General features: G+C 47.1%; 1 protein-coding gene across 1 annotated transcript; it reads right to left on the bottom strand.

Annotated features, from left to right (window-relative positions):
* Nucleotides 1-1,446: 1,446 nt before the first annotated feature.
* Nucleotides 1,447-5,472, bottom strand: FOXA1 (forkhead box A1). The gene is made up of 2 exons (XM_049766630.1): nt 5,351-5,472; nt 1,447-2,944 (listed from the first exon to the last, which is right to left on the bottom strand). The coding sequence occupies exons 1-2, from the start codon at nt 5,420-5,422 to the stop codon at nt 1,604-1,606; spliced, it is 1,413 nt and encodes a 470-aa protein (XP_049622587.1). The 5' UTR covers nt 5,423-5,472; the 3' UTR covers nt 1,447-1,603.
* Between the last annotated feature and the right edge of the window lie 13,266 nt (nt 5,473-18,738).

Here is an 18,738-nt window from a genome sequence, read left to right as displayed (position 1 = left end):
AAATAAAATAATTTTTAAAAATCTCTTGACATCATAAGTCAAAAATGTTAACCACTTTTGGAAAACTTCATTAACTATTTTCTACTCATTTTCATAGAATAAACATTTAAACTAGTTCTCACTTTTTTCCTCTTTGTACTTTAAGTTCAGCATTGGAATTAGAAAAAAATATATTCTTAGTATTTGTTTTGACTTTAAGGAAAATACCAAAATCATTTTTGTTAACATTTGATTTATTTGAAGTCCTTAACTGCAAATGATCAAGAACATATTCCACGGCTTAATTTTTTTATCATTTTGTTATTTAAATCAAAATCTTTTAATTACAATCACATTGATAAAATTAACATTTTAATTTGTAATTTAACCATCATTTAAAGCAATTCAGCTGTAAAGGAAAAACCATGCAATAAATTAACATCGAGACAGCAAAGAGAAATAATAATGAAACTGTCTGTCTATACTAACACCATTTCTAACTGTGAAAAGTGCATATAACACTGAATGAAACAAGCACAGGATGGCAATAATTAAAATGGCCACAATCAACTGGATTTTGAAATCTTGGTCCAAAATTTCAAATACACCTCCCTGCAATTTCCTCTAACATTGTAATAGTCCCTTTTTCCTGGAAAAAATAGTCTTTAAATGGTATAGAAGTTAATTTTATACATGTTATGTGACCTCAGAATGACATGACCATGGTACTCTGCAAAGCAAGAAGCAGAGTTAATGAAGAGAGTAATTCTTGAGGAATTGCTTCTTAGAACTATACTGAGTAGAAGACAAAGAAGGGGGGGTGTCTTTGTAACTTCTTGGCCAGGCAACCTAGGAACTGTGGCATTTTTACTACTTATCTATTACCTCTCTCTCTCATGCATACATGAAGGATGCCTACATATCTGAATAGCTGCATAATGACAACGGGACATGGTGGATATGTATCCCAGTTTAACCTCTGCTTTCTGAAAATTTCTGAAACATCAACTGAAAATCAAATGGCTCTGATGTCTATTATCTGTTTATAGTTTACTGCCTAACAGCAGTACTATCCTTCAATACTTTTAGCAGTCCCTATTGTCTACTTGTTTCTTCACCTTTCCGTTTGTAAGGTTAAGAGTATTGCCATACAGAAGACCTGTAAACTTGTGAGGGGTCAGGTGAGAAGAAGGGGGGGGGAGCACAGACAAATATTTTACAAGCTTGACCATCTTTCTTTCTTTCTTTCTTTTTTAAATAAACCCTGCTCTGAATACAATGTGTCCGGAGTTGGGGTGAGGGTGAGGTGAGGAGGGTCAAGGAAGTAGGATTTTATATACACTCGTGGATCTTTAAATCTTGCAGGGGAAGTTTTGGCTGGGGGTTGGTTTTTCCTCAGTAATAATATACACAAGGCATTTTGAATACAATAACAAAGTAACAGTCCTTTGCACAGGGGGGAAAAGATGTGCACCCCCCCCCAAAAAAAAAAGAAAAGAAAAAGGAATAAAAAATAGTTGGGATTGTATTATTTGTCGGCTTGGTGTGTGGGTTTTTGTTTGTTGATTCCTCTCTCTCTCTTCCGCTATCTTGGCCATGCCGACACCCCCCTGTGTTGGGGCAGCTACGAAGTGTTTAGGACAGGTCTGGAATACACACCTTGGTAGTAGGCCGGTTCCAGGGCTGAGGGCTCGATAGGACTCCTGGTGGCCACCGAGGCGCTGCCGAGCGGGAGGCTGGCGGGCAAGGCGGCGGCGCCATAGGGCGAGTACTGCAGCGCCTGCTCGTAGGCCTTGAAGTCCAGCTTGTGCTGCTGCTCCGAGGAGGACATGAGGTTGTTGATGGAGAAGGGATGGTTAAAGGAGTAGTGGGGATCCCCTTTGAGGTGCAGTTGGGACTCGTGAGGCGCCAAGCCGTGCGCCGGGTGCGAGGGGGGCACGGAGACCAGCGCCCCAGGGCCCGAGCTGATCTGGGGTGCTGCCGAGGAGGCGGGTGTCTTCAACTCCGAGGCGCCCCCTGTCGCCGTCGCCCCACTGTGGTCCAGAGTCTGGGGGCTGGCGGCGGGCCCGGGGGCCGGCGCGCCCTCTAGCTGGCCGGCCTTCCCGTGCACGCTCCGGTGGAGGGGCGAGTCGGCGCTGGGGTTGGCGCTCGAGGGGTCCTTGCGGCTCTCGGGGCCCCCCTTGGTGCTGCCGCCCGCGCCCCCGCTCCCGTTGCCAGCCCCCGGCTGCTTCTCGCACTTGAAGCGCTTCTGGCGGCGCAGGTAGCAGCCGTTCTCGAACATGTTGCCCGAGTCGGGGTGCAGAGTCCAGTAGGAGCCCTTGCCCGGCTTGTCCGGGGAGCGCGCCACTTTGACGAAGCAGTCGTTGAAGGACAGCGAGTGGCGGATGGAGTTCTGCCAGCGCTGCTGGTTCTGCCGGTAGTAGGGGAAGAGGTCCATGATCCACTGGTAGATCTCGCTCAGGGTGAGCATCTTGCTGGGCGCCTGCTGGATGGCCATGGTGATGAGCGAGATGTACGAGTAGGGCGGCTTGGCGTGCGGGTAGCTTCGCTTGAAGGTCTTGGCGTCGCCGCCGCCCCCGGCCCGGCTGCGGCCCAGGTTGGACGGCGCGTACGCCATGGGGCTCATGCAGGGGTTCATGGCAGCCGCGTAGGGGCTCAGGCCGTTCATGGAGCCGGCGGGCTGCGCGCCCATCGCGCCCATGCCGCCCGGGCTCAGGGCGGTCCCCATGGCCGTCACCCCCGCCGCTGTCATGCTGTTCATCGCGCCCGCCGAGCCCCCCGGCATGCCGGCCACAGCGCCGGGGCTCAGGCCGGCCCCCAGGCCCGGGTTGGCGTAGGACATGTTGAACGAGGCCGGCGTCATGTTGCCGCTGGTGGTCATGGTGTTCATGGTCATGTAGGTGTTCATGGAGTTCATGGAGCCTAGGCCCGAATTCATGTTGCTCACGGGGACCGAGGAGTAGGCCTGGATGGGGCACAGAGAGCCAGGAGAGGCCCCGAAGGGCGGGGTTAGTGACTGGTGGGCGCGCGGGAGGCCGACCCATCCCCGGCTGGTTGGCAGAAAAGCTGCTAGGCAAAGCCGGGGACCCCCTACCCCCACTCTGGGCCAACGCTCGGGCCAGAATGCTCAGAGAGACGTGTTGCACCGCGGGGGAGAAATCCGAGCGCGGCAGGCATGAAAGACCAGAGCTCACAGAAAATATGTCCTCAGGAAGATATGTAATCGCCTTACACGTGAGGCTGGGGGGCCAACTTCTAGGCCCCCTCGGCCACCTCCTCCATCCTCCGCAGGTGGGGTCCCAGTCTCCACCCAGACTGGCTTCCGCAAAGCGGCCTTTTAGGCGAATTAGGTTTCAGATGCCCAAATCAGAGTTGATTCCTGACCTCGGGTTCATTCCACCATCAGGGTGCAAGGGGTTCCCGAAGTAGTCCCTCTTCCTCCACCCCACCCCCAAAACACACTGCATAGCCGCCTCGGGAGTGCTGGTGGCTGTGAATGAAACTCCCTGATAAAGCAAATCAACTACCAGGACCGTTTTCCAACAGCTGGCATTACTGTTTTAGCAGTTTCCCTCCAAAGGTGACTCTTTGTTTATTGCATTATTACTAATGCGTTTATTGCATTTTTGCTTATTGCATTCATTGCTTTCTACCCACTTGTAACAAAGATATAATTAAACAGCGAAAATTGTAAATTTTGGGGGAAAACTACAAGAAAGAATTGAGAAGGATGCATAATAATCTGAAATACTTCATACATCTAACATGAACTTCCACCGACACTTCTCTAAGCAACTAAAAAACTTGGAAGAATGTTACCTGCTTTCTGATACTCTAACGTTTAGAAATTTAGTTGATACAATTTGTCCAATTAATGTTGTTTTAAAAGCACTGTAATGTTGCTTCATTCGTTTTAAAGCTTGGCTTTTGAAACTCTGAATATGTAACGGTGAGAATACTATCAAAGGTAATATCAAAGATTCCAAAATAAAAATTATGTGTTTCTTTCTGACACTTATCTCACTATCCAGTTCTGGACTAACTTGTATGGAAGTTCTTTTCATAGGGGCTTAGTTGATTGGTGGGTACAGATTGCAGTACCAATCCTCCTTTTAAAATCGTAGAAGAAAACATTTGTAACAACGTTAATTTAGAAATGCACTGATGTCTGGAACATATATCCTCCTAACCAGGCTCTGGCTGGAGTCAGTCTCCAGCACTTCTGAATGAGTTTGTGCATAAGATTCTGAAGCTAGTAATAGAAAAACGACTTGTTTTAATAATTTAATTTGAAAACGATCTCCTGGAGTTTATTGTCCTTAGTAACATAACTTTCTTTGAAAACATAAAAGGTGAACACGCAGATTTAGGTAACTACACTTACGTTATGCAAATACCAAAGTTAAGTTTGTGAATATATTAGCATTCATATTTAAATAAGTCAACATGAAAATAATTCCCGATTCTTTATTTTCCGGTCTGTATCTTAAAGTATTTTTTACTTTTCGGTGGATTTTCTTTTCTTTTCCTCTCCCTGAGATTGTCCAAAGCAGTAGGTAAAACTTTGGGGAGAATTACTGCTAGTCGTTCCAGAAAAAAATACTTCTAGGTGGCCGTCCTGACTTTACCTGATTCTTCTCTCAATCCCTTTGTGCACATTGTAAAATAAACCTAACGAACGTGCCACCCTGGGGACAATGAAAAGAAACAGGTCTCTACCCCAATACCGGAGGGGGGGGCGGGGAAGTGGGGGGAGTCGGTTCCCACCAGTGCCACCCAGCGGTTCTAGAATGGAATGAACACACTTCTCCGCAAAAAGAGGGCTTTGAAAGTTTAATACAATTTCGGAATCGTTTGTTTATGGGGACTCTGAACTTAACAGCAGCGCGCTTTTATCGGAAGATAGCCGTGCATTAAACCGTCAAAGCGACCATCCCGAGAGCGAGCTCTAGTAGCTTCTCTATAGTTGTTTCTAACTGCTGCTGGGGCCAGCCCGCCAACCTGCGCGGTGCCCGGGCTGGGCTCTGGCAGTCTGGCGGGGAAGAGAAACATGCTGCCCAGCCAGAGCTGGTGCTTTGCAAAAATGCGAGCTAAAAACAAAAATTTAAGCAACAAAATAAACCCCAAACAGACAAACCAATTAAAAAACACCCTTCTCTAGCTCGATGCACCGTGCAGTTGGACTTAGAGGCCGACCTGCAACTCCTCGTGCGTGCGCCGAGCAAGCACCGCCAAGGTGGCACGGAAAGATGGGCTTGGGTGCCCTAGTCAATCATCGTTCCTCTGCTGCCCCGCCTGGGTCCGTCTTCCCCGGACACGGATCGGAGCCCCGGGAAGGCTCCCCACCGCCGGCCGCCCTCCTCTCACTCACCTCCTGTGTGTCCGCGTAATAGCTGTTCCACTCGCTGCTTTCATGCCCTTCCATCTTCACAGTCCCTAACATCCTGGAGTCACCCTGCCCGCTGCAACCATCCAGCCCCGGGCGGGCGAAGCGGGGGGCCGGCTGGGGGGTATGCTGTAAGGTTAGGGGGAGCGGGGAAGCGAACCCGAGCAGCCTCAGCCTGCCCTCTCAGCTACGCCGCGCGCTCCACGCCGCCCGAGCGAGGAGGAGGAGGAGGAGGAAGCCGGGCGGGCGCGGAGTGGCGAGGCGCGGTGGAGACGGCGGCGGCGGCGGCGGCGGGCGGGCGCGCGGGGAGCGCCCGGGAGCGCCTCCGCGGGAAGTGAGCGCGAGGAGGCCTGTGCGAGCCGAGTGCAGTGAAGCTGATGTGGAGCTTACGTCGTCGCGCGAGTGCCCACCTCCTCGTCCTCTCCCCATTTGTCCGCGCCACAAAGACGCTCGCACCTACAAAGCCCGAGGTGCACCTGCGAGGCGGCCGCCCGCCCGCCAGTGCCGCCGCCGCCGCCGCCTCCCGCCCCGCCGCGCCGCCGCCGCCGCCAAGCGCGCCCCCTCCCCCGCCCCCTCCCCGGCCCGGCCCGCACTTTGTTTGCCCTGCGGCGTCATTGGTTTAAGCCGGGAGGCTGGGGGTGGGGTGGGGAGAGCGGAGGAGAGGAGAAGAGGGGCCTCGGGGGTGCGCCGGGGTGCGTGCGTGCTACCCCCAGGGCGAGGGAAAAGAAGGAAACTAAGGCGGGGCTGCACTGCAGCAGGGTTTCGGCTTCTTAGAGGGGAGCTGCGACGGAGGAGATGGATTGGGGGGCGATCGCTTTGCGGCTGGGCTTGGGGGGGAGTAAGAGGACCGGCTAATTGACCCCCCAGAGTCCTCCCCCACGTCCTCGACCCAATGCGGCTGGCCCTCCAAGCAGCTCTTGTGCCTCCAACCGGCGCACACCCTCCTGATTCCTGAACCCCAAGTTCAACACCCCCGAGAGATGGGAGAATGCGTATTCCCGGGTCACCCCCTCCGGGTTTCGGGCTGGAAAGAAGAACGAACCCCACTTTTGCTAGGTCACTAGAAACTCGGCCCGCCTGAGTCAGCCGAGCCGGATGACGTTTAGCAAAGCGGAGCCGGGCTCCCCGGCTCGCCGAGTGGAGACGCGGCCGTGAAACCCGTACCTGCGGCTAAGGGCAGGTGAGTCACAGCTCCGGTTTATGGCTATCTTTATGACATAACTTTTTTCTCTACCCCCACCCCGCGCACCCCCTCTTCGTCTCGGTCCCGCTCCACTCCTCCTGTCATCTGGAGCGATCAGAAAGCGGAAGAAACGGAGAGCAGATGTCTGTGTGACGGGATAGGACGGGCAGCCAAATCGGGCCCGTCCTCCCCGACCCAGCTCCTCCTCCTCCTCCTCCCCCCTAGCGCAGCCTCGGGGACTGTGGCCGCCGTCTGGTTTCTGATAGGGAAAGGTCAGGGGGAGGGGACGTCTCCCTAAAACCGGCGCGGGAGCCAGGGCGCGAAAGCGGGCTGGCATCTGAACCGGCAAAAAAAAATGTGCCAGGCCGAGCGAGGGGCGCGGGGGTGGGCGACTGAAACGCGTTGTCTCCCTCCTGGAAGAGCCAGGCTAACAGCCCAGTAGGTCTGCCGGACATTGGAGGGGATTTTAGAACACAAGCAAAGTCTCCTGGCTCCTCTGAGCTCCTAGATAAGTGGGTCGTCCACAGGTCTGTTCAGCTAACTGGGAAATTAGATGCTAAGTTGGTGATAGGTTGGGGGACCCTGCGTGAATTGGGAGCGTGTGTTTCTAAATGTTTGTGAGTTTCTGAATGAATGTGATCATATGCATTGCTTTTTTTTTTCCTTTTGTGTTACACCCTATGGTCCTTGAGGACTATTCCTACCTCTGTGCTAGGGGACCATGTGGTGCTAAGGTTCGAACCTCGGGCTTCCTGCGTGCAAAGTATGAGCCCTGATTGTGTATATTGTATGCATGTGTGACCTATATGTTGTATCCTCTATAGTACCTCTGAGATTTTTCTGAAGTTATATTTTCTTTTCTAAATGGCCAACAGTCCACATACATTCTTGTTTGGCAAACTTTTAAAAATGTTTTTAATCTCATTTTAAGAAATGTGTCTTAACATGTCTTCCAAGCATGTCGCTTTCCCCTCTGTGCTTTGTTCTTTTCAATCTCTCTTCCTTGAAATCTGGCAAGAGAATCATGTTAAATCCTTGAGCCAAACAAATCACTTAAAATTAGCTGCGGAGCAAGGGAGGGTGAAGATGTGCAGTTAAGGAAATAAGCAAGATAAAAAGTATTGGATTACGATTCTTTCTTATTTTGTAACTTTAAAATATGCTGTGCATCAGACACGTCATACTGTAAGGAAGGAATGAGAATGAAATTAAATCCACCTGGAACTCAGCCTGAGCAGAAGCTCTCTCCAACTTCAGCTTTCCTTGGGATGGCAAATCACGGATGACAATGTGTGTGTGTGAGTGTGTGTGTGTGTGTGTGTATGTGTGCGTGCGTGCGCATGTGCAAATGTGAGGGGTCTGCACATATTTCTCAGGATGATGAATCAGATACTAATTCTTTTGTCCAAAGTTCCCATCAGTAGCTGGACCCTAATTCCATTTGCAAAGTACACAAATGCTCAGCTTCCTCGCTGAAGGGGGTTGAGGGTGAGGAACTTTCAGGGCTAATCAGCTTCCTTGTTCCTTCCCGACCAGATTCTATTGCTTTGACTCTTCAACACTGAGGGTGAGTGAGTGGGGTGTTTTCTATGGGCAGTAACAACTTCGTAATAGCTTTTATGGTGCACAGAAAGCAATGTTTTAAGGAAGGGTGTGGAAGACTGGCACATCAAAGGGAGCTAATTATAAAAGCAAATATTATTCCTAAAATCAGGCTTTATCCTTAATAGTCATTTTTTTAAGAAAGCAATTGTGGTGGTGAAAAAACGAACTCTGCCAGCCTCAGAGTCGGGGTCCAGCATGAGAGTTGAAGAGTCCGAAGCCCACGCAGGGATCCCTTCCAGCACAGCGCCTCCAGTAGTGGGCGGGAATATGAATTTCTTGGGCGCCCCTAGGGAACCAGGGGCTCGAGGGCCACCCATCCAAAGTAAGAGATTTTGGTTCTTGTAGTTGACTATCCGAGGTCAGATTCGGGAAAGTGGCGGCTTGTTTCCTGCCCAACCTGTCTTCATCTCTATGGTGGCCCTTCCAGCCTTATGGCAAATCTAGGTGTCAACAGTCTCCGCTATCAACCAGATGCTGGCTAATTTTCTCAGGGTGTAAAAACCGAATCACCAGGCTCCCGCCAGGTCTTTGATACAGAAAATAAGCAACAAATAAAGGAGACGTTTTCGGGCCGCAGCCTCCTGCCTTTCCAATCTCTTCTCCCAACAGGCCCCATATTTCGGATGGTTAAAGGGCTTCTCTTTCCGACGAAAGAGACCCTTTTTCAAGCACAGGGAAGCTCGGGTGCCCTGGGGTCGGAGAAATTCCCGAGGGCAGCCGTATGGTGGCTCTGGGGACACCCCGCACCAAACTTGCCTGGGTGCAGAAGGCTTTACAAGTACCTGACAAGGGCCAGGGGGCTAGGACGGTAAGTTCCTGAGTCTGGGGGAGTCTTTGGTCCCGCCAATGGAGTTCATGGGCCGCCAGTGGGCCATGGACGGGTGAAACCACTGCGCCCTTCCAAGAAGCTTCACCTCCTAAACTCTTGAGAGCTGCGACTTGTACAACCCCTCGGTGGAAACTGGTGGCACAGAGTGCACAGATCAAACCTCCGCTTTGTCTTCTTGAGGACAGAGAGAAGGGATTTGTGAGCTACCTCTCTGGATACAGGGGTCCTTCCTTTTTATCAGGAAGGTGGGCGAAAGGCAGTGCTCAAGATTGCTCTGAGGTGGCCACAGGGTCCCACTAAAATCTCCCCCTTCTTTTTCTCTTTTGTTTGCACTCCCCCTTTTCCAGCGACACCCCCTTCTCCCGGCTGTGGTTAGCTCTCTTTCGCCAGTAGCCCAGATGAATTGGTGCGGGGGCCAGCTCTCTGCAGGCCCCACCCGACTCTGTTACCCGGCTAAGCAGCAGTGCACTCCAACTGCCCAGGGAGATTCCGATGCGACACAATCAGAGGACTTTTCGAGTGGCTGAATGGCGACCGGGTAAGGAACCTGGTCAGTTCAGAATGACTCTGCCACGGACACTGGCTGCGTGCTCCGGCGTGTGCCTGACCACTGAGAGAGGAGGTGTGTGAGGGCATCGGAGAAAAGATCCTCGAAAAGGCCTACAGCATCCAGCTAGGATCTGCCTAGTGTTTGACCCCTGGGGAGCTAGCTACCCCAGCTCGACCCGGGGAGGGGTGCACTTGCTGAGGGGAGGGTGTGTGTGTATGGGAGAAGTTTCTGTCTTGCCTCAATCAGGTTGCTTCTACAACCCCTTTATCCTACTACCATGAAATTGTTCACTGAAAAATCAACTCCCAACTCCTAAGGCGCACGGGTTCGCACTAAGGAGGATCGTCTGGGACCACCTCACCATCCAGGATCCTTACTTCGTTCCCTGCAGAGCAGTTGGAACTTCTTAGCTTGTGGAACGCCAGGGCAGTATTTGTGCGTGCACCACCACACACTTTCAGGGCTGTGACTTTACCAAAAGAAATTTTCCCCTGGAACGTTTTAATCCCAGTCCTTTACTCTGGGCCCTGATCCTGTCCCTGCTCACTGCTGCTGGAGCTGCCGCAGGCTTTCTTGGCCCCCCCACTCTCCACCCCCCGCTGGCTGCCCGGATGTCAGAGCCGGAGATGCTCTCCACCGGGCCTTGCCCGCGGGTAAAAAAACTGTTTCTCTGGCCGCTAGCAAGACTCACCTTGCCAAGATCAACTCGCATTTTCATGTATTCAAATGAGAATGGTTGGGAAAGAAGATGTCCCTTTCCGAGCTGTCTCTAGCCTGGGAAGGAAGGAGTAAGTGTTCCTAGGATTTAGAGTTAAGATCCTTTCTCAGCCAGGGTAGTGGATAGGGCGTCTCTGCCCAGGATTAGGTACCCCAGGTCTACATGTATCTGTGATCTGGGAGTTTCCATTGCTTCTTTCCACACTATAGAGCCTGTTGGAAGAAGGCCAGGCCCCAGAAAGTCTTTCCTCGCCTTGCAGGCTCACTGGAGGAACAGCTAAATTTATGATACCCCTGTTTTCTCTGGATACTTGAAAGTCCCTCGAATTGGACTCCTAAGGAGGACCTGGGAATGCAAGCTTATCTGAGCTAGAGATCTGGGGCAAAGGTGTCAAATTCCAGGTCTGAGACTAAAAAGGAGTCTACTTAGGTTATCAGGTCCTACTGTGTACTTTTGAGGGGAGGCATCTGAGCCTCCTGGTTGTCCCTACCTGTTGCTGCTGCAAGGTGACTGGAATGGGTGCTAATGTGGAGCAACAAAGGAAACTGGGGGCCTTAAACAAATTGAGTGAATGCCATCCCTTCTTTTCATCTTAAAGCTATCCTGAACAGTATTGAGCTCTTTCGTTTCTGAATTCTTTCTGGCTCCTAACCCTGAAATCTTTGTGAGCCCCCTCCCCAACACACCCTGAACTTTCCCACGATCTCTTCAATTGCCCAGTGGTTGAACTTTGGTTATTCAAATGTGATCATCCTCAAATTTACATAGTTTTACTTAAAAGCTGCTTTTGTTACAAGCATATACATTTATCCTATAAGTCGTGAAAAAAGAACCGCATTCTAGCTACACTGTTTTCATTGTATTGGTTTCCTAATTTCTCCTTTTAAAAATTGTGCTGTGTTGGGAAAAGAACAATAGGACAGCAGGTAGGGCATTTCCTTTGCTTTGCATACAGCCACCCTGTGTTCAATCTCTTTACAGTTCCCTGAACCAGCCAGCTCAGTGATTCCTGAACCCAGAACTATGAGTAAAACCTAAGCACAAGCTGGGTGTGGTCCCTAAAACAATCACAAATGGTGCCATAGATTGGAAGTTAAAATTATTATTTACTATTAAATTTTTATCAGAATCCACTATTAGATGCTTGATTCCAGGATTTCCAGCTGCTGATTCAGACCCAGCATCAGACCATAATTTGTTTTAAAAACAGTGCATTTGTTTGAGGTTTGATTTTCCTTGTCTTTTTTTTTTTTTTTTTTTGGTTTTTTGGGTCACACCCGGCAGTGCTCAGGGATTATTCCTGGCTCCAGGCTCAGAAATTGCTCCTGGCAGGCACGGGGGACCATATGGGGCGCCAGGATTTGAACCAATGACCTCCTGCATGAAAGGCAAACGCCTTACCTCCATGCTATCTCTCCGGCCCCTGATTTTCCTTGTCTTAAGGAGTTCTTCCCTTACACTGTAAGAAGTTATTTCTAATAAAAACTCTAAGAAGAGGGTATTAGAATAAAGGTTTCTTTTCCTAGCATTCTTTTCACAGGGACACTAGTAAGATTTGCAGGAACTTTATTCACTTTCTGAATGCTGCAGTTCTGTAACTGCTGACCATGAAGGGCTGGTTCAATGCAACCTTTGAGGTCACTGAAGACCTGAAGATCCCAACCTACCTGTGTACCTGCCAGCTTTCTTCCAGAAACTAAATTCCACTGTCTTTCATTTTTTAGTCTTCATGTCCCAAGTGGAAACTCTTGAGAGCAGGGAACAGAGCAATGCAGCCCTTTTTTGGCAAAGCATAGCCAAGAAAATAATACTATTAACTCAATGCCCATTTGTTATGTGTATTGTATATATGTATGTATGCATAATTTGTTGACTCAACTAATGATCTAAGTAACCCCACCTGGAGTCTGGACATGCTAGAGTCAGGAAGGAAAGGATGCTGGGGCCTAAAACATCATATCTACCAACTTCTAAGAGGACCATCTGATGTGTCTCAGCTAGATGCTCTAAGAGAACAAAAGGGCTTGTGGAAGTGCAGACAGGCAAACAAATTACTGTAGAAATATTTAGTCAAGGATTTCTGTCATGGCTCTTCCTCTGGGCATCAATGCTTGATTTAACTTTAAACCACTCTGATGACACGATCAGATCAGAAATGCCTCTCCTCTATCTCACATACTTGAACTTAAGCAGAATCCATGGCTGGCTGAAGTTTTGCTTCTAGGGAGGTCAATTTGTCACCTAAGGCAAATCGTTCACTTTTTCCTTGAGCTTCAAAACAGCAGTAGTGGTACTCTTCAATAGAGGATATTGCTTAAAAGTTTAAGAAGCCCATCAACTTTCTATCAAGCAAAATGTTTCACACCGAGCCACAAAGGAAACTGGCCCTGTTTAAATAATATGTTTAAATTGGCGAACAAATGAAGCTGAGCCCACGAAATAGGAAGAAAATGCCTTGGCTCTGAGTCAATCTGGACTGACTGACACTCTGGGGCCTCCAGTTAGTTTCCGCCCTGGCGCTGGGGGGCGCTTGGTAGCCCGACTCCTTCTGGGTGGTATTTGAGCAGTCAGAATAACAGATATTATCCCCGCACCTCCAGGGGCTGTTGGCCTTTTGGGGGCAGTGGCAGCTCGCTGGAAATGGTCAGGTGATGATCTAAATAATCTTCCTTTCTTACTCCGCATGCCTTCCCTCTGTGAGGTAATGATTTTCCTAAAGGACCCCCAAGCCTTTGTGACCTGCCTGGTGGCAAGCAGGGAATTAACTGGAGGCCCCTTTGTATTAACTCCCCTGCCCCCAGGTTTTATTGTCAAAAAAGCATGCCTAGAGTCTCAGAGAGAGAAAATGTGACTCCTTCCTCTTTGAAGCTTCTGTGATGGAGAACTCACTGGGTACTATGATAGTACCCAGAGATGTCTGGGGTCCTGTTCAGTGTCCCTATAGCAGATTTGTGCGAGGCCATGTGAGGCCTATTTCCTGCTGGTATGCTGCTTTGAACCTTGCTATGTCTTCAACTGTCAGAGCCTAACAGGTTCCCCAGTCATGGAATTTGGGTGGAGCCCAACCTAACTTAGAGTCTTAGAGTGCTAGTATATTTGGTGTAGGTTTGATTTCTTTAAATGCCTTTCAGAGTACAATTGGGGTGGGGGTGGGGTGCTCCAATTCTCTTCACACCCATTGCTTTCTCCTACCCCAGAATACCTTTAGTTGTGAAACAATGGTTTACTCTGACCTCCATTCCTTCTCCCCCTCAGAGCCCCTCCAAAGAAGTGGTTTCAATAAATAAAGCCTAGCAGTCAGATAGAAGGTTAGTTTAGTTTACACAGTGGCAGGAAGTTCTAAGGCTCCAGCCCAAATTCTTGCAGACATGAGCTCTCTCTGACCCTCTATTTTTTCACTTGCATAATGGACCACCTCACACCAATTATCTGCAAAGTGAGTTCAATAAATAAAAAGAGAGAGGATCCTTAGTTTTCTTGCAGTCTGAGAATGGGGGTTGGGGGCTCTGGATACTGGTAGAGACCTGGGTGGTTGAGACCTGCTCTCTTGGTACCTTCCACCTTCAAGTCTTGTGCATGTAGTTAGCCATATTCCCAGATGCTCTGTAGAGGAGTGAGTTCCAAGGTGGGAATCAGCATTGGGGTAGGAGCTCTACCTCCACCCCCCTGCCCCTCTGCCCCACTCCCCACTTCATAGACCTGAAAGCCCCCTTCTGGAAAGGGACTGGAGGCAGCACAATAAGGACCTTGGAAAAAGACTGTGGTGATGGAGTGGGGGTAGGGTGGTAGCTAGAGGAGAAATCACAGAGGCAGTGCCTAAAGAGCATTATCTCTTCCCCACCCCCACCACTATACAGCTACCTTTAGGTATGAGAAGGGAGGTGAGACTACAGGGTTAGGTGTGCAACTCTAACATATGTACTCTCACCCAGGTCTTCCACTAGTCGCAGGTGTGTAGGCTGAGTCTATGTACTAACATTGGCTCTGGTGGCCTCAAATTAAACCTGATTTAGTTTCTAGGTAGTAAGGAAGCATCATTTAAGGAAAGGGAAAAGAAGACAGAAGAATAAAGAAGCTGAACCTGGGCTTCTGGGATGCCATTTTGTCTTAAGTACTTGCATTTTGGGCTCACAGAGTGAGTAAGCATGTTTTTCTCCATTAGACCTTCTTTTCTACTTCCTTTTTCAGGCACAGAGTTAGAAGCCATTTATGAGTCATTGGAAACATATTTTCTAAAAATCCTTAAAACTTAAAACATAGTTGAAATTTACCATTCTGGACTGGGTGCTGAAAGGGGATAATGTGACATGCATGGTACCCTTTAAATAATGCTAGTGCAAAACACAGTTTCAAAGAGGAAAGACAGACAGACAGAGACACGAAGAGAGGGAGGTTTGGTGGATGGTAAGAGAACCAAGGATATTGGTGGAGGGAAAAGTGCACTGATGATGGGTGATGTACATTCTATGACTGAAATTCAAGTACGAATAATTTTGTAACAATGGTATTTAAAGAATTTATTTAAGCAAAGAAATAAATGAGCATCCTACCAGCTGTCCAAAAATAAATAAATAAATCTTAAGACAGTATTATATCAAGGAAGCTTTGTTGATATCTTTTTGAATCATTTGATAGGATTTACTTGTGCAAGAAAGCTTACTGGGGTGCCAGCACTCAATAATGGTAAATAATATGGTATATGCAAAGATACATCATAAATTTTTTTTATCCATCTCTGATATTAAGATTAATTAACTACTAATGATTAGCAATTAGCTGCTAAAGTCCTACTGTTAAACAAGAGACTTGGAAGATCTGGAATTGAAGATAAAATCCTTGGACTCACATGAACAAGGAGCTACAGAGTTCAGTTAGTCCTTGGATGGGCTAAGAAGGTCTTGTGTTTAGGTTCTAATATTTTTTTTTTGTGTTTCTTCACTTAATGATTAAAACTAAGTAGATAAAACAAACATTTTCTACAGAGGAGAACAGAAAAACTCATCTTCAAAACTTATTTAATTTTTCTTGGGTTGGTATTAGAGGAGATGCTTTTTGGGAGAAATGTGCTGGTACACAGTACGCTTTGGCTAAATGTAGCTTCTGTTTTTACAGCTTACTTAGGAAGAGCTGTTAGTTTTTCTAAGCATAAACCAGGCATTGGTTCCCTAAGCTCAATGTTTAGGCTACAAAGCACATCCAACAGTCTTAAATACTGACTTTTGTAAAAGGAATGGTTTTGACCTCAAACTCAGAAAAATCTGTAGTGCATTACCATACCTGCGGAGCACCTAAGTAAAGCCCTTTGGAAGTGCAAAATGTAACTGGAATGATAAACACCAGCTACTGCCTCCAAGAAAAATAAATCCTTACTTCTCGGCCAGGTACACCTGCTTTGGACCAGGCTTATTGGTGTTATTTTTATCTTTTCTTTTGCAAATGGATAGTTTTACTGACATAGTTTTCTTTCTGCTCAGTGCTTGCTATTTTTATCTTACCTTAAAAACCCTGAGATCACGTTAGGCGCCAGACTTCTGTGGCACCTCAGTAAAGGGTGCTGGCTGGCTTCCCAGGAGTCCATTCCTGAACTACATAAACTCAGGGGCTAGAGTCACATCAGAGTGTAGGTAAGCTTGCAAATGTCATTTCATTCAGTATGAAGAACATAGGGCTAGTGTAGCATATGAAAAAGTTTCCATAAGATGATTCTTGGAATTGTATTTAAAAGTGTTTCCTTAGGATTGTTCTGTGACTTTTGCCCCACCTAACCCTTCCAGGTGGGGCGCTGTGGAGTTGGCAATAAATAGCTTGAGGGACAGGAGTGAGGGGTCCTTCTGTGAAAAGCTGCTGGCTGCAGGAGGATTCTCTGGCTCTCCTTGCCCGATCTTTTAAACCCTATCGTTCTTGTCTGTGTGGATTATTACTTGCTGCGGATAAATATTACCAAGGTCTTCCCCCGAAAGGGGACAAGGGGATGGGAAGTAATTTCTCATTCTGGGGACTGTTCTTGGATTCACAAATACCCAGCCAAGATAACGGCGAAGATATCTTGCAGGCTAGCAGGGTGCTTCCTGAAGGAGAAGAGAAAGGCGAGGGAAGCTGTCTTGATACAATAATTTCTCTGGCTTAAAGCAGGGTAAAGAATTTCTTGGACAGATTTTCTTAATTGTTCTCTATTATTCTCCCTAGCTCCTCCTTGGCATTGTTATTTTCTGCGGAGACCCATCTGTATGGGACACTGTCATTCAGTTTCCCTTGAGTTTGAGCTTTCAAAAGGTTTTGCCAATTGGAACAGTGGTTCAAGAAGGAAAAACAGGAGGAATAGAGTAGTAGGCTTGTTTAGCACTTCTGCTTTCTTCCAGAGTCACTGTGACACTGGCCGCTAATGCCTCTCTGTGTCTACAGCTCTCACTGGGCAGACACTTTTCCACAGTTTTTACTCTCAACAGGCTCTGCTAATATTGTTTTCTACTTTGTTCCTGTTCAGCTCAAAGTTCACTCTGCTGGCACTAGACTTTGAGAGTAAGTTCCTTTTCTTTTTTTTTTTTTTTTTTTTTTTGTTTTTTTGGGGGGGTCACACCCGGCGGTACTCAGGGGTTACTCCTGGCTATCTGCTCAGAAATAGCTCCTGGCAGGCATGGGGGACCATATGGGACACCGGGATTCGAACCAACCACCAACCACCTTTGGTCCTTGGATCAGCTGCTTGCAAGGCAAACGCCGCTGTGCTATCTCTCCGGGCCCGAGAGTAAGTTCCTTTTAAGCCCACCATTCCTCACATAAAATAATTTACCCAGTTCCTTCTTCACTGACCACACCCTACCCCCTGTCAAGTCCTTTTGTACATGTCATCTGTCTCTTGGTTTAACTGAACTGATGGAAAGATGCATGAAGACACAAGGAGTGAAATATTTCACATTGAATTCTTTCCATATCATTCTTATACCACTCATAAAAAAGTCTTATTTCCCTATCATCTTCTTGGAATATAGCTGTGAATTCTCCAAGATTTCTTTGTTGGTTCTTTTCTCCAGGTACCAATTTTTCTAGGCATGTTTGGATCTAGCAGAGAAGCAAATATTGAATATATTTGTTTTATAGCTCATTTTTCATCTATAGAATATTGGTCTGATGTCTGCCATAAATATTATTTTTTAAATTATATTTTCCTGGTTTTTTTTTACCTTTTTTAAATTAATTTTTGGTTTGGCAGCCACACCTGTAGGTCTCAGAGTTTACATCTAGATTTGCTATTAAGGATCAGTCTTGGAAGTGCTCAGGTGATCAAATATGGTTCTGGGGATCAAACTGGGGTAACCCCTGTATTATTTCTCTGGCCTTTTGAATTAATTTTTTTGAATGAAAAATGAGTGATCTAGTTTTAGAGTTTTACATGGACCTGCCCATTTCTCCCACATCATTTGCCATAAATTATTGAATATGTGTGAATTTATTTCTGGAATATTCATTTCTTTCCATTGATCTTTATGTCTACTTTTACTTCAGTAGCATACATATTCAGAACTTACTCTTTGGTATAATTTTTGGTATAATTAACAATGCCTCCATTTAAATATTTTTTCTTAGGATTGCCCTGATGATCAGCAGAATCTTTCTTTCTCTCTCTAGCTCATTTTTGAGGTGACATCAAATGGTGCCAGGGAACCATATGCTGTGCTGGGCATGGAACCGGATTGGCCATATAAAAGCTAAGCACCCTATTATATTTAGGGTTTTTTTTTTGTACTATTTTTTTGTGGAATTTTTCTATACTTATGTCATCTGAAATACTCTGAGTATTTCAAGATTTGCATCACGGTTTCATTAGTCTTATAATTTAATTTTATATGCCTCGATGCTTTAGAAACATTCATATACTCATTTTTGTTTGGGGCAAAACTCAGTGGTTCTCAAAGACCATTACTAGTAGTGTGTGAGGCATCATATGTAATGCAAGGGGTGAAACTGGGTCAGACACATGTAGTATAAATGCATTTAGTATGTACTGTTTTGCATTTGGTTCTTAGGTCATCTTTTGTGAGACACTTATATGTTGTTTTCCAAAGTTGAGTACTTTCCTTGGTTAACATGTTTCTTGTTGCACATATGTATTATTTCTATTGGGAGTCAAAATGCCCAGTCAGTATATTTACGCAGTCTACTTTCATAGAAAATATCTGTTTTAGGACCAGAGAGATAGCTCAGCGGTAGGGCATTTGCCTTGCAAGCGGCCAACCCAGGACCAACGTTGGTTCAAATCCCCATTAAGTCTCCCCCAACCACCTCCCCTGTGCCTGCCAGGAGCAATTTCTCAGCATAAAGCCAGGAGTAACCCCTGAGTGCTGCAGGGTGTGGCCCAAAAACAAAAACAACAACAATAAGAAAAAGAAATGATCTATTTTTGCTTTGTGTGGTTATTTTATTTATTTATTTTTTGAACAAACCCTGCAATCCTTAGAAATTAATCTTGGTTTTGTCCTCAGGAATTGTG

The sequence above is a fragment of the Suncus etruscus genome, chromosome 2, assembly GCF_024139225.1.
Source record: "Suncus etruscus isolate mSunEtr1 chromosome 2, mSunEtr1.pri.cur, whole genome shotgun sequence".
In the NCBI taxonomy this organism is placed as follows: Eukaryota; Metazoa; Chordata; class Mammalia; order Eulipotyphla; family Soricidae; genus Suncus; species Suncus etruscus.
This window is presented reverse-complemented; position numbering and strand designations above follow the sequence as displayed.